General features: G+C 32.6%; 1 protein-coding gene across 4 annotated transcripts; it reads right to left on the bottom strand.

Annotated features, from left to right (window-relative positions):
* Positions 1 to 272: 272 nt before the first annotated feature.
* LOC109796783 (F-box/LRR protein) lies at positions 273 to 6936 on the bottom strand. 4 transcript variants are annotated; one of them, XM_083076572.1, is made up of 10 exons: positions 6575 to 6936; positions 6388 to 6495; positions 6203 to 6295; positions 5989 to 6123; positions 5292 to 5393; positions 5177 to 5216; positions 4515 to 4694; positions 3763 to 3938; positions 1917 to 2035; positions 273 to 864 (listed from the first exon to the last, which is right to left on the bottom strand). In XM_083076572.1, exons 1-10 carry the CDS (start codon positions 6815 to 6817, stop codon positions 405 to 407), a joined length of 1656 nt encoding a protein of 551 aa, XP_082932698.1. In that variant the 5' UTR covers positions 6818 to 6936; the 3' UTR covers positions 273 to 404. The 4 variants fall into 4 exon arrangements, with proteins under 4 accessions (XP_082932698.1, XP_082932699.1, XP_029126642.1 ...); XM_083076573.1 differs by having other exon boundaries at positions 273 to 846; XM_029270809.2 differs by having other exon boundaries at positions 4536 to 4694; positions 6575 to 6935.
* Positions 6937 to 16485: the final 9549 nt, after the last annotated feature.

The raw sequence follows: 16485 nt of genomic DNA, 5'->3' as shown, positions 1-16485 counted from the left end.
AAAGTTCTCTTTTATTGACTTTTTCAAAATGTTATTTTCAACTCATGCATAAACTAATTTTAATTTATAAAAATATATTTTAATTTATTTCTTATTTTTTACTTATAAATAAACTTATCCAAATTAACCCTAACAATGGTTCAAGCAGAAACATTCGGTTACATCCTGTTGGGCTTCTCACTTCCAGAACTTCGGCTTCAGAAGGTGTGAAGTCAGTTTCACAATGTAATTATGATAGATAGACCAAAAACTGCATACAGCACAGCATAAAATTCTATAACCATTAAATACTATAAATTATCTGATGCGCCAAAAATAGTCAGATTGATGTCCACGGCTGAGGGTAAAACGGCATCCTACTTATATAAGAAATATACATTTTGAAAAGAAAATATGAACAGCATCTAATCTTCCACAGAGGGAGGAGTATACGACATAGCCAAGTAGACAGTGCTGTAAACATGTAGGCAGCAACTAATCGGACTTGCTCCTTGACATTGACCAATCACAGTGGTACAGGGACGCACCATTTCTCCACCACAAAATATTCCAGATACTGGCACTCCTGGAAAATTTTCCAAGAAAGGGGAGCTATCAACATTATTACGTCCAAAGAAGGATTCACCACGGCCGTAACAAGCAAAAATAAGACCCCCAAAAACATTGGTGGCGCTGTCTCCATCACCCTTGAAATCCTTGGAATTTCTTTCCAGTTTAATATTCTTGAGGGCATCATGGACCTTGGTTAATGAAGCCAATGCAGTATTAGGATCTGAATAGTAGAACTGAAAGAAATCTCCAGTTTTTATGCCAATGCCATCAACATATAGATACTCTTCATCACCTCTGTCCAAAACATGAAAACTTAGCCTTTTATTTTCAGAACAGGGTTGTTTACAATAACCTGCTTGATAATAATAAACTGGGGGGAATGAGGGAAGGGTAGGGAAGTAGGGGTCTCATACGAAGAAAACAATAAACGGCGATGCAATTTCACCAGAGGCTATGTACCTAAGATATGTTTTTAAAAGCCAAGAACTGTAAGTAAACCAATAATATTACATGAACGACGGGGAACAAAATTGATTATCTAATGGGACATGTCCAAGCCACAGGAAAAAAAAACCATATAAAACTTGGCTGTCACAAAAACTAATACCAACTTCATTGCAAATGTCAGAAGCATCGTCTCCATTTCTCTGTGTGGGCACCATTTTTCTCGTTAATTTCAAAAGAATTATTTCAATGATAAAAATACTACCATCTATCACACAAAAAAAGCTTATAGTTTCACTTATGTACACAAGTCTTGTGTGCATTCATATTTCCGTCTAGATAGAATCCATATGTTAGATAGGATAGCATAAAAGAATCTAGGAAATCGTGCATACATGCATGTCTTTTTCAAAGAACCAAACAACAAATAATGGATTAGAAGATTGCCTCTTGTTCCATACACTCAACATTCAAGAATCTGAAGTACAATATTATATAATTATGCATTTAGCTGATCCTGCCATGGTTTATAAACATAGTACATGATTCCCCAAAAGCGTAAAACAAATTTTTAAGATTGACATTAAAAATTCAACAAATCTCCAGATTTGTTAATATAGACTACTATATAGTTGATTGATCTACTTACGAGCAACTGTAATTCATAACGTATTATCTAAGCTAACTAAACCAAACTTAATATCAGCTGTTGAAAATGACTCAGTGGATAGAATAATGGGATTATAAGCTATAGCACATCCACACGTAGTTGTAGCAAAATATCTTCCAATCAATTCAGTCCTTTTTTAAAAAAATAAATAATATATATATATATATATATATAATTCTTCGAACAAATCCAGAGAAGAATTAACATCGATGAGGAAGTAGAAAATCTACACAGGAGTTGTATACCATACCCCACAACTCCATGATATGCAATACATGTTCTTGGCATTGGCTTCTCTGCTCCAGTGGAGAATTTCCTGTGTTTAATTACACCAATGTACAAATCAGGAGACTCGATATGATTGTCCAGCTGTCACATTTTGCAAAGTTCAGAAAATTAAATTCAAATATAGGAAGAAATGGAAAAGAAAATTAACAACCACAAGCACAAAATATATATCAAATTACTTTTACAGATTTCAAGTTGATATGAAGTTTAACAACCACAGATAAATAATATCAGCCTATATTATCTCTTATTTACAACCAAAGAAAAATATATTATTTCTTACAACAAAAATAAACATAACAAATTTAACACCTAAGTGTGTCATGATCAGTAAGCATCAAATTACATACATATTGTTACTGCATCAAGAAAACATGTTGACAAAATACAAGAAAACCAGGCAGGTAATAGCCAGGGATTGTTTAGATGGTCAACTAGGTAATTTGCTGCTGACACAATTTTCTATCTTCAATTTCCTCTAAACAATTTTCAAAATCATGTTGAGCTATTGCATTATCTCCCCATAGAAGTTGAAGAAGAGAAAATAGTTTAAGATAGAAAACAATACAATGTTCGTTTTATTAGAGAATACCAATAGTTGGTTACAATCTAGCTACAGTAGATTAATAGTTAGAACAATTAGTCAGTTAGTTGGAGAGGTTTCATGGATGGGTTTGGATGGGAGGAGGGTATAAGGGAATGGTATTCAAAGTTGTTAGCAGTGAGAAAACAGAGCAGTGACTCAGTTGCAAGGGAAACCCTCGGAGAAGATATCTACTTTTTCTAATCAGTATTCAATCATCAATGTAGATTTTTTCTTTTTCTTTCTATCTCTGGTAAATTTCCCTTTTCTTATTTGTGCACTTGAAATAAGTTTCCACTTGTTTCAATTTAGATTAATAATAGGAAATTCCAAATATGCCATCATACTCCAAAAGAAGATAACATTCCTTAATTCATAATATACACTTAAGCATCATAATTAAAGATATGATCAGTTCCAAATCCATTAGTGTAGAAACATTTTATATCAATTAATTTTTCTTGCTTTGTTTATTTATTTCTCCTTTCTAAAATGAATTTTCAAGCCCCTTGAGGCATTAGTCTGATCAATAATTTAGAAAAAGAAAATGATGCAAGGACCATGGACCCCCACATGCTAGTAGACACCCAGAGAAAGAGAGGGGCGTAGATGCAATATGATCATATGATGTGACAAGAGAGACAGACAAATAATGGGTGCCAATGGGGTGTTTGCACTCCAAAAATATCACTCTTTAGAAAATGGGGAAGAAGGAACAGAACAAAAAAATGAAAGCACCATATTATGATTCCTCAAAATTGAACTAAAAAATTAATATTAAGGACCACTAAAATCTAACGATAAAAATCAAGTGACATAAGAAGTTTAATCATTGAAAATACATAAAACTTATTTAGAGACGAGAGCCATTATATTTTACTTGATCAATAAAATACCCTTAGTGAAAGTAATAATGCGTAATAGCATTCATTAAGAAAAAAATAACCACTCAATAATAAAAAAAGTCATTGGGAAGATTCCTCTAAACTTTAAGGATCTAATATAGAACTTCATTTACAATTGATAGCATCAGCAACTCAATCAGAATAAAAAATAAATAATATAGAACTTCATTTACAATTGATAGCATTAGCAACTCAATCAGAATAAAAAATAAATAAGCACTTAAGAAAAAACTATAGCTTTTTACAATGCCTTAATTTAAACTTATTTTCCTAAAAAATGAATTTGTAAATTTGCCCAAAATACAGACATAATTGCGCACCAAATTGTTGATATCAAGTAGAATACTCTGACCATCAAGAAGCTCCAGTTGCCCTTCCCTCCTAGCAGTTAGCCATGTTGAACAATCAGTGTTGTTTGGTCTAACTGAGGCTGCCTTGTATCTGGGACCCACAGCCGAAACACCATTTGACAATGCAACATGAAACCTAATAGTCCCTGTAGCAAAATCAATCCATAACAAAGTTAAGTAATTTGTAAAAAACAGCAAAAAAAACAAATTAAAATAAAATATTTGTAAGTGCAATATCATACCATATGACTCTGGAAACAACCATAAAAGTAGATACAAGACAGACTATTATTTAACATGTTCACACATCTAAAGGCAGCACAAAGAAGAGATGGAAGCATGATAAAGAAAGAAGAAAAAAAATTGGGGTTGTAGAAGCTTTTTGGACTAGTGGCACCTATGATGCATGGATACTCCAAAATTGGTGACATATTTGTATCCAATATTTATACTTGTATGATACACCAGCATTTGTACTCTCTGTATTTACAGACATGTCTAATCAAACTTGAAGGAAATCCTCATTTTCCTTTTCTTAAAACTTATTTAATTAACAGTACATTTTTATCATGTATAAATTATATATATTCATGAAAGTACAACAGTTGTCATGCCTTAGATCCTTTGAGGAATAAAAGGAAATACTCCTCATCAATGACATAGCATGGTATGCACTGTAGCAGTTACATGAATTATATAATGCATCAGGTGGAAAGGGCTACCAAATGCATAACAAGTCGTACCCAAAGACCTGTCTCTGTCCTGAGCAAATACGAGAGCAACAGCTTCTATGTTTCCTTTTTTACTACAAATGATTCCAGAATCATTCCCACTTTTGTGTACAAAGTCAAAGGAGCCTCGCTCATCACCCACAATGACTGTATCCATAGGCATGGCATAATCTGAAATAAAACACGACATCATTTTAGAAAGAAAAAAAATGAATGAAAAAAGCACAGGCCTGTGGAAAATGGATGTAACCTGTGGCAAATGGATGTAAATTTGAAGTCACACTCTGAATTACAAAACTAACACAACAGTACAATACAGTTGCCCCATCTAAATTCAAGTATCAAATTGCCATTGTGTATCCCAAATAAACATTTTGAAACAAAATATTTCAGTGAAAAGCAGGCAGTGATATCTTAAAATAAAATAGAATGTTGTGTATATAAATCCTAAGAAATCATTTCCTTCCTTACTCGTTTATCATACTAAAAATGAGGAGATAATCAGATAAACTTCACAGTCTACCATGCAAAACACCAATTTCGTCCTATTCTTTTCCTGATAAAGTAAAGAGTAAATGAGAATACGAAGCAAAGCATAATTAAAAAATACAATAACAGGTATATCAAAACATATGCATATAAGTATCACCCACCCAATTTCTCCAGAACCAATTTCATGTCACTGCTTGCTTCCTGTACAGTGATATCAGAGTGTTAGAAACAGAACCAAGAATGAAATAAATAAACAGAACCAAGCTATGAACTTACTCCAAACAATATAATCCCAACAGGGAATGGGCGACTGGAGACAGAAGCTGAATATTCCTTAATATCCTTTATAAAATTGTCAACCCATGGTACTTGAGATGCCTGGTATAAAAAATATGTAAAAGCATAAAGCAAACCCTTATTTTAATTTAACTATTCAATATAGATTGCATCAATATAGTCAAAAGATGCAAAGGGGTGCAACTGAGGAGCTGAGGTGAGGCAAGAGTAGTGACTCTTGCTGGTTGAGCTACACACTTCTAGTGCTTTACATGCCTTTACGGTTCCGAGTTCATACAAGCACAACTATAGCATCTCATTTACAAATATTAAATACCCAAAATATTTAGCCATCTAATATTACTGTGATGCTAAAAGAGGATCAAAGCGTCATAATGTTAGTCTTTGGGACTCCTCTGTTTTGTAAATTGTGTGGTTAATGATATGGAAAAAGATAGGCAAAAATTTACTGTTATATTCTTTTCATATTCATAACACCTTTCTTCAGGGACAGTGATGTGAGCCATCTCTAGCTTCCAGGTATGACTAAAACCCCTTGGCAGCTTAAGGGCGCCTTTTGCATTACACTACCTTGGGTTGTTACAAACCCTCATTTTCAAAAGTCTTCCTATTCCATATTACAAATTCATTTTCTGAGAACACGCAAGTCCAAATTTTCAAAAAGGGATTTTACTACCTTTGGCGGTCGTCGCAACGGCACAGCTTCAACCTTCAATCCAGGCAAGTAGCCAACAGTCAAAACTATGCCTTCATTTATAAATCTCGCGTATGCTTCCTCACCCAAGCCACTAAAAAGGGCACCCCATTTGACCTACACAAATCACCCACCGTTCATTCGAGTTCGCCAAATAAATCTCTAGCACAAAAGAAATCAAACAGCAAAACCCAACCTCTTTAAACTCATCAGTAACAGCGTCCCTTCCCATAATACCATTCGCCACGGTAACAATAACCGGAATATTGGACCCCAACGACTGTCTAATCTGCAACATAAGTATTAATCCAATTGCACTATAGCATAATAGTATAATACACACCAATAAAGCAAAAAAAAAAAAAGACGTTAATTCCTTACAAGTCGCAGAGTCTTGGACGAGCTGAATCCAGTTCCAACATTGGCAATAGCAAAATAAGGCCGAATTGGCTCCGACAGAACCTTGTGAACAACCTCGTTCACAGCATCCTGCTCGAATGCACAGAGTTAACCGACGTCGTTTTACCGAACCCTAATTGAGTGAAAATTGAGATAGAAAAGCACGTACGGGGAGCGAAGGGTTGAGGGAAAGCGCGGAAGAGAGTTTGGGGCGAGAGAGGATGCGATTGCAGAGAGCGTTCCATGTTTTGCTGACGCAGGCTGCGGAAGCGAAGGGCAGTGCAGGAAGCCTTGCTAGAATGTTCTGAAGAAGGTCCTCGTTCAGCGTACTCAAGCTCGTGTTTGCATCGCTCGAAGCTTTCACCTTCGTGCTCGATGTTCCTGGGGAGAACGACGACGATGGCTTCTCCATTGCGGTTCGGCACCACCTACGAGGACGCGATCAACACACTCTGGAACAAAACGCTCCCGGAACGAAATGGCGAAACATTTTGCACATGCGCTACATCTTGGGCCTTGGCCCAACAGAAATCAATTGCTTTTAGCCTTTTGTTAAATACAACTACCATTCTATTTTTTTTTCTTTATTTATTTCCTAAATATTCTTTTCTAAAAATTATTTTCCCCTTACTTGGTAGAGGAGGAGGAAGTATAGAGAATAAAAGGAAAATAGGTAAGAATTAATTTAATAAAAAATAGATGAAAAATAAGGTAAAATTTATAATTAATTTATAGAGCGGAATTATGTGAGAAATATAGATGAATTGATATTTTAAAATTATATTTTATTAAGTTAGGTTTTTATATAAAAATAAAAATAATATATAAAATTATCATTGTAACCTTTAATTCATTAATGTACCTTTTTTGTGTAAATAATGCATTATAGTGATAATCTATTGGAATACAGTGAGTGTGATTTTTGTCTTTTATGCATGTAATGTAATATCACACAAGATAGTGAAATATAGGTAGAAAATATACAATATATTTGAATATAGTCAAACATAATGCAATATACCTTATCATATTTGAATATGCTACGCAACATATTTGAATATCATACAAAAAAATAGTATCCATGCACAACTTATTCGAATATGATATATAGTAAAGAACATAATAGAATATATTTGAATATAATTAAATATGATTTGTATCATATTCAAATACAATACACAACAATGGTAACGAATATAGCCTTGCATATTCAAATATGGTTTCTTCAATTCGGAACCATAACTAATTATACTCGTGCAAATTTCAGTATTTCAACCACAAATAGTAATTTCATCATATACAGATAGTAGATTTATATATTTATTGTAAGAATGAGCAAAGAAAAATAAAGAGTAAAGCAACTAGATACCTTATTTACGTTAGACTAGTCACAATAGTGAAAACAAACATGAGTCACAAGAGTAAAAACAAGTATGGGTCATGGGAGTAAAAACAAGTAGATGATGAGTAATTAGTAATAAGTAGTTAAAAGAAAGTGGGGGCATTAATGTCTTTAGGCTAAACTCTACTTCAATCCCCTCATTTTGTAAGGTAATTACTATTCATGTTTCCATGTATTTTCGACTCAATTTCCCTTCTCGCGAGTGTCTTTTTACCATTCTTTTCAAATCCACTCCCCTCCCCTCAAATTCAATGCTACAAAGCATGGGATTCAAAAGCAAAAATATATACTTTTGGAAAGTAGAAACATAAAAGTACACTTTCAAAAATACATTTTGAAAGATAAATAAATTTATTATTTTAAAAAGTACTTTTCAAAAGTATGTTTTACACTTTCAAAATTCACAAGGAAAACTATAATTTTTAGAAGAATAAAAAATAATACTTTTGAAAAGTACTTTTCGAATGTATATTTTAAGAACTAGAAAACAAAATTTTAGAACAATAATAAAAAATATATATTATTTTTATTCGATAATTTATTTGTAAAATTAATCGACTATACATGTGAAAACTGCATCTTTACAAAATTCATAATCTTTTATCAAATGTATGCGATATTGAAGATAACACAAAATACTAGAGTTTAAAAATGTTGAAATTAAGAATGAAAAAAATATGATTTAAAAAATAATAGAGATAAATTGGTGGTTGTGTTGATTATTGAGAGAAAAAATCAAGAAATAAAAAGTTAAACTGAAAAAAGACATATGAAGAGTGATGAGAGACAAATAAAGTAAAAAAAGACATATGAAGAGTGATGAGAGACAAATAAAGTAGCAAAAGAAAAAAGAATGAAAAAAGAGATAATGAACCAAGAATATAGTTTTTTAAATAAAAAAAATAGATTAGAAGGAAGTTTTTTAGAAAAAAAAATTGAGAAGATAGACATATCTATTAGAAAGGAAGAGGTGACTATAACATTTCCCTTATTGTTATAATTCAATTTATATATATTTTTATGCTTCTACTAAATCATTTTTTTAAGTTTTAATATATCTTTTGACATTGAAGTTTTTTAAAATTTTCAATTAAGTTCTTAAACTAAAAAAGAATTATAATTGAATTCTTAGTACTTTTTAATTTTTGTAATTAGATTTCTAGCATTAATGAAATCATAAATTGTTACTTTTTGACGGTCTGAAATCGTCACAAATTAATTACAAAGACTCAATTACAAAAATATAAAATATTAGGAGCTTGTTCACAAAATTTGTAAGTTTAAAGACTTATTTAAAAATCTTCAAAATGTTAACTAATTAATATATTAAACTTTTTTTTAGATGTACAGAAATTGATTGCTCAACTAATTAATTCTGAATCTCATGATCAATCCATCTAAAATTATTTATGGATGACTTTTAAATAGTAATTTATTATAAAGTTAATAAATTTTTAAAAAATAAAAAAGAAAAATTAATACATTAACTACATGTTAACTTTTAATATGATGGTCATGTAAAAAAATTATAGTTTAATTAAATTCTTATTTTTAAGTTATCAAAATTTCGTAAAAAATCTTTTTTCTCCTATTTTATTTATCTTATTCATTTCATTTTTATTTATTATTACACGTGTGTTGCATTTTATAAAAAAAACGGAACTAGCATTTGTTTTAAAGAAAGTAAGAACATGCACATGAAAATTGCACATGACATTTTTTACTTACACACGTAATTAAATGTATTTTGTATTTGTAAATATGGTTAGTTTTAGGTGATTAACCACGTGAGTTGATATTACTCTAAGAAAATATTACTAGAGTTTTGTAATTATTCCTTCCCTTCATATATATATATATATATATATATATATATATATATATATATATATATATATATATATATAATTTTACTATATTTTTTTAATCTTTTTTATGAGACTATTTTCAAATTATCTCCTAAATATCAATAAGTTATTATTTTGAGTAAAATTTTGAATTCAAAATTTATATATGAAAAAACGTGATTGAAATGATAAATCTTACTAAAAATAATCTTCTAAATTTTTAATAAAAATTAGTCATTTATAAAGAATAATTTTTTTTTAAAATAATGTTACAAATAGTTAAAAAGTTTAATATTAATGATTAAACTAATTTTTTTAATAAGTGAATTAGTTAAAAAAGTTTTATATATTATGTTTGGATCGTTGATAGATAATGAAATGAAATAAATTGAGATCAGAATGGAATTGGATAATGATGAAATGAAATAAACATATTATTTTATTATTTAAATATTTTATAATGAAATGAAACTCTAACATCATTTCATTACTTAAAAAAAAAAGGATACATGATAAATTATATCTTTTAAATTTTCATATTATAAATTATATCTTTTTAATTTTTCATATTACCTATTTTAACTATACACAGTATTACAATTAATATAATACAACAATAATAGATCTGGTTGACCAGATTTTGTTCCTAATTTACTAGGTTTAATTCAAGTTAGAGCAAATAACCCAACGAAACTTTGGATCAAGTATGGACAAAATTATACTCGTACCAACCTGGTTCACACTCACCCCTAGATATAACAATCAATCATCATAATATTGATTAGAATTTTATCAATCATCGTAATATTAAGTTTTTTATTTAAAAATAAATTCATGTAAATCATTTTAACCAGTTATACTTGATCTTTCCAATTTTAAAATGATTTAGTTAATTAATTAATTTTATACTAGTTCTTTATACGATCAATTTTGAAACTTGCACTGGTTCAATAATCGAATTTCAATTGGACCGACTTATATATATATATGAAAAAATTTACAATAATACCTGCACAGTATTCATTTAACTGAACTAGAATTCACGCTCAGTTATAACAACTCTGTTGTTTTCTCTTTCTTTTTATTATTAAATTGAAATTCATGTAGAAACCATTAATTGATAAGTAATTCAAACCTACCTCATTAATTGATATCCATGTAATTATTTTTCTTGTTTGACCAGTCATGTAAATTTCAATTAACATTAAAAAAAATGTGCCATAGAAGCTATTGTTTCCCTTTCTTAAAGGATGCATTAAAGAAAACAAAAAGAAAATTAAGTAGATGAATGGAATGAAATTCAAACCTAATTCTTAAGAGGTAGGATTTAATTGGAAACAATCCAAATACCTTATCCAAATTTGAGTATTAGATTGACGAATAATCTTTATATATAATTTATTATTACTAATAGAGACAAAATACTTCACATTTTCGTTAAAAAAAATAAAATAAAATAGTATTTTAATAAAAATAAATAAATAAATGGATAATTATTATTTTTAAAGAGAAACAATTTTTTTTATTTTATCCTTAAATATATATTAGTGAAAAAAATATAAAGATATAATTGTCTTTAAAAAGTAGGCATAAAAAAATATTTTCTTTATATATTATTATTGATTATTATTATTATTATTATTTATTATATCATTGATTTATTAATTTTATTTTATCAATAATTAATCTCTATAAAATAAAATAACTAGACATATTTAACAAAATATACTCTCCTAATTATATTTTTTAATGTATTCATAAAATTCAAACTAGAAATTTTATTTAATAAATTTGAACACTTATGTTGTGTTTGGATGAGGAATTTTACAAATTCAAAGAATTTTAAATTCGTAGTATTTGAATTACTTTGATTTCAATTTCTATCGTTTTTAAAATATTTTGTTTGGATAAGTCAATTCAAATTTCTCAAATTTTAAATTGTTGGGTTAAATATGATAATTTAATTCCACCATGGTAAAATTGATTTTAAAAATATATTTATATATTGAGATTTTTAAATTAAATTTTATAAAAATAAATATTAGCTAATTTTTAAATATTTAATAATTTTAAAATTAGTATTAGATAATATTTAATAATTTTAAAAATATTTTTAAATATTCAATAATTAAAAACATAAAGAGATAAGAGATAAGATAAAATATATAAGTGAAATAAGAAAAAAAAATATGAAGAATTTCAAATTCTTACTTTTTTTTGGAGATTTTGAAATTCTACTATTTCAAGAAATTTCACAAATACTTGAATTTCAAATTCCTTATAAATTTTTCATCCAAACAAGATATTTTACCTCAAAAAATTTAAAATTCTTAAAATAAATAAATTATTCTATTTAAACTCCCCATCCAAAAACACTATTAAAGATTTATAAAAAATAATACTATTAAAGGTAATGTTAATAATACTCTCATAATATTAACATATCTAATGATAATATTAAAATTTATAAAAATGTTTGACTTAAATATGATTTTAATATTTTAAATTTAAAATAAAATTATTTTTAATCCCTTAGATTTAAAATTGATTTTTTTGTCTTATAATTTCAAAAAGTTTTTTATAGATTTTATTAAAGAATTTGTTAAATACTATCACATTAAATCTACCAACTAGTATTCATATTTGTGAAAACATCATATTAAACCTAATACTAAATAATTGTCTTAATTGGTTACTTTCAAATATTATTGGTGACCTGAGAATTTAAAATAAAATTTTTAAAAATTACAAAGACTAAAAATAATAATTTTAAATTTAAGAGATAAAAAATAAATTTACACTAAATTTAAAAAAAAAAACTAAAAACATATTTTATTTTAACATTTTTGGAGAATATGGACGCCCACAGGGCTAGTGTTTCGCAACCGTTTCCTTTAGGGACAAAGTGTTGCACGGTAAAGAACCTATGTCTCGACGAGAGAAGACCGATCTTATTAAGGCTAACCTTTTTCGGATTGAATACGAAGATGGCGATAGGCTTAAACCTCGATGTTTTTTGGATGAAACGGTGGTGCAGTCTCTGCGTGCCCCTTGGCAGGATGCAGTACGTGTTGGTGAAATTCCTGGGGAAACAATTAGGCTTTCTCACGATGAGGGAGAAGTTAAAGGGGGCATGGAAACCGGTGGGTGATTTTGAATTACTGGATATCGGTAGTGGCTTTTTCATGGTAAAGTTTGATCTTGCAGTAGATCGGGAAAAGGCTATTTCTGAGGGACTGTGGCTCATCTTTGACCACTATCTTGCGGTTAGGGAGTGGATGCCTGATTTTGTAGCAGCTGATGTTCAGCTAGACAAGACTTTGGTCTGGGTGCGTTTTCCATCTCTCGGGATGGAGTATTATGATGAGAGCGTTCTGCTCGCTCTTGCAACTGCGGTGGGTAGGCCGATTAAGGTCGATCTGACAACATTGAATGATTCTCGAGGAAAGTTCGCAAGGGTTTGTGTGGAAATACCCTTGAATGAGCCAGTGGTGGGAAGAGTATGGTTTCGAGAGCACTGGTTTAAGGTCGAGTACGAAGGTCTTCATTGGCTTTGCACGGGTTGTGGTAGGTATGGACATCTGGCTAGAAACTGCACGCATGCTGGTTTGGGTACTACAATTTCAGCATCGTCGCATGGCGGTGGGGACAAGGTTGGCCCATTGTCAGGCGAGGTGGCAGCGCCGATGCAGGGGTCTCCTAACCCTAATCTGGTTGTTAATGAAGATTGCAAGAATCACGGGGATGATGCTCTTCATGGAGATTGGTTAGTGGTGAAAAAACCGAAACAGCCACCAAAAAATCAGAATTCTCATTATGCTCGTTTTAAAGGAGAGCCACGTAATATGGGAAAATCCCCTCCTAATCATAACTCCTTTAATGTGCTTACTGATGATATCAATGATTTGGAAGCAGCAAATCCAGGTAATATTCATGAGATTACAAATGCACCTAATGGTAAGACTCCTTCTAGCAGGGATTTGATGCCAGTTGCCACTAGAGTGGTGGGTCCTGTTAGAAGTGCTTTTGAAAAAAATTTGAAGCGTCCACGTCATGCACAAGGGTTAGCACGTGATACTGTGGTCGAGACAATCTCGCATGAGAAACAACATGTGCGAGGTAGCTTGTTGGATAAGGGGGTACCATTTTGCATGATTTTAACGTGGGGTCCTCACATACGCAGGTTGTTGCCACCATTGTTACGCTTACTCCTATAGTTCCCCTACATGACATCAATAAGATTATCGTGCCCTCAGGCTTTACAACCACATTGCCAGCCCAGAGGGAAAATAATAAACATCTATTATGTTGTGAGGACCCTCAACCTCCTGATAAGGATGTGGTCGAGTCTGCTAAGGGTTGTCATGTACCGCATGAACTGGGTGACATGGACATGGACCTCACGGGTGAGGAGGAAGACGGCGATATGGTGGAGGAAACACCTGAGATAATGGGGTTGGGTTTGGGACTTTTTCTTAAGCTACGCCCAAGCTATACTTGTTTCTTTATACTATATTGTCTATCATGATAGGTTCTGATTGTAAAATTCTAGCTTGGAATGTTCGGGGTGCCGCAGGAAAGCGGAATCTCTCTCATTTGCGGGATACCATTCATAAGGCTCTCCCGGATCTTGTGTTTCTTTTCGAGGTGCACACTCAATTCTTGAGGGTGAAGCATTTCTGGGATAACTTGGGTTTTAAGGTGGTGGCTATTCAGGAGGCTCGGGGCATGCAGGGGGAATTTGGGCTCTACAATTGGCTACTTCAGTTTATAACTTCAAGATTTTGGATTCTGCCCCTCAAATTGTTTCATTAGAAGTTTCTATATGAGGTCCCTTAGGTGGATATGTTCTGGCGTCTATGCTAGTCCTATTCCTAACGAGCGGTTGCGGCTTTGGGACTATCTACGTTCACTCCGACATCGCTTCAAACAAGCGTGGACGCTCATGGGTGATTTTAACGAGATACTTCTTCCCTCTGATCAGCGGGGAGGGGTCTTTCAACATAGTCGGGCAACGAAATTTGGGCAATTGGTGGAGGACTGCAATCTTTTAACTCTTAATTAGGTTGGAGGCCGTTTTACGTGGCATCGTATGGCAGGTAAGAATGGACCGCTTCATAAGCAACTGGATAGAATTCTGGGCGATATTCAATGGCGTTTGCGATTTCCAGAAGCGGGTCATGGAGATCCTCCCTCGACGTCATTCAGATCATAACCCTCTTTTGCTCAGGTGTGGGGGTTTTACTCATCTTAAGGGTGTGCGACCATTCCGCTTTGAAGCCGCTTGGTGCACACACAAGACAAGGGGTATGGTGAGGTAGTTCATTCTGCTTGGGCGAAGGGTCATGGTAATGTGGCTAGCGCTTTGGATCATGTGCGAAAAGATTCTCTAGCCTTTAATAAAGAAAGTTTTGGAAATATTCTTTATCGCAAAACTATTCTTGATAGGCGCCTTCGTGGCATTGAGAGATCCTTAGAAAGGGTGGATTCATTGCGGTTGCTGCATTTGTATCATGCGCTCTTACGTGAGTATGAGCTTGTTTTGTTTCAGGAGGAAACTATGTGGTTTCAAAAATCTCGAGAGAATTGGGTCCGCTTGGGAAGCAAGAATACCCGATTTTTCCATGCTCAAACAGTGGTTAGACGAAAGAAAAATAAAATTCATGGCCTCTATCTTGCTTCGGGTGAATGGAGTGTAGATGAAGCCCAACTTCAATCTGCTGCTGTAGAGTTCTTCACTGACCTGTTTGGGAGGTCAAATACTATGGATGATTCCCCTCTGGATCCACCTTTGAGTAGCTTGCCTGTGGAGGCTGCTTCTATGTTGGGGACAGCGCCATCTAAGGAGGAAGTCTATGCAGCCTTGAAGAGTATGAACTCCTATAAAGCGCCGGGTCCAGATGGCTTCCAAGCTATCTTTTATAAAATGTTTTGGCACGAGATTGGAGATGATATTTGTAAGGTGGTGAGGGAGGCATTTGTTACTGGTTATTTTGATCCTAAACTTGCAGATATTCTAGTCACTCTTATTCCGAAGTGTGAGGATCCCAAGAGGCTTAAGGATTTTCGCCCCATTAGCTTATGCAATGTTATGCAGAAACTAATCTCGAAGGTGCTGGTGTCTCGTCTACGGCCTTGGCTCCAAGATCTAGTTAGCCCTCTTCAATGCAGTTTCATCCCAGGAAGAAATACTACTGACAATGCAATTATTCTGCAGGAGATAATCCATTCCATGAAAAAGTCGAAAAGGAAGAAGGCTGATGTTGTTCTTAAGTTGGATATTGAAAAAGCTTATGATATGATTTCATGGAGCTTTGTGGCTCAAATCCTTCGTGAATATGGCTTTCCCGGTAACACTATCAGTTTAATAATGCATAGTTTATCCTCTCCTTCTGTCTTTATTTTGTGGAATGGGCAAAAAACCCATGGCTTTCGCTACCAAGCGTGGATTACGACAGGGGTGACCCACTCTCCCCATACTTGTTCGTTCTCTGTATGGAGAAGCTGGGTGCTTTGATCACACATGCTGTCCAAGAAGGTACTTGGGTTCCCTTCAGGTTGGCCAGAGGTGGACCTCCTATTTCCCACCTATTTTTTGCAGATGATGTTCTCTTATTCACCAAGGCCAAGCCTTCTAGTGTGCGGACTATGATAGCTTTACTCGACCGTTTCTCTAATGCTTCAGGGCTGCGATTTAATCCTGAGAAGTCCAAGGCCTATGCATTGTGTGGAGTCCCTCCTCATCGTAAACAGAAGTTGTTTGATCTCACCAATATTCGATTTACGGGTTTGTTAGGGCATTATCTGGGTTTCCATATGGTGCATGGTCGT

The sequence above is a fragment of the Cajanus cajan genome, chromosome 6, assembly GCF_000230855.2.
Source record: "Cajanus cajan strain Asha chromosome 6, NIPB_CcT2T_4, whole genome shotgun sequence".
Classification (NCBI taxonomy): Eukaryota; Viridiplantae; Streptophyta; class Magnoliopsida; order Fabales; family Fabaceae; genus Cajanus; species Cajanus cajan.
Note: the sequence above shows the minus strand (reverse complement) of the source record. Positions and strands in the feature narration are given on the sequence as shown.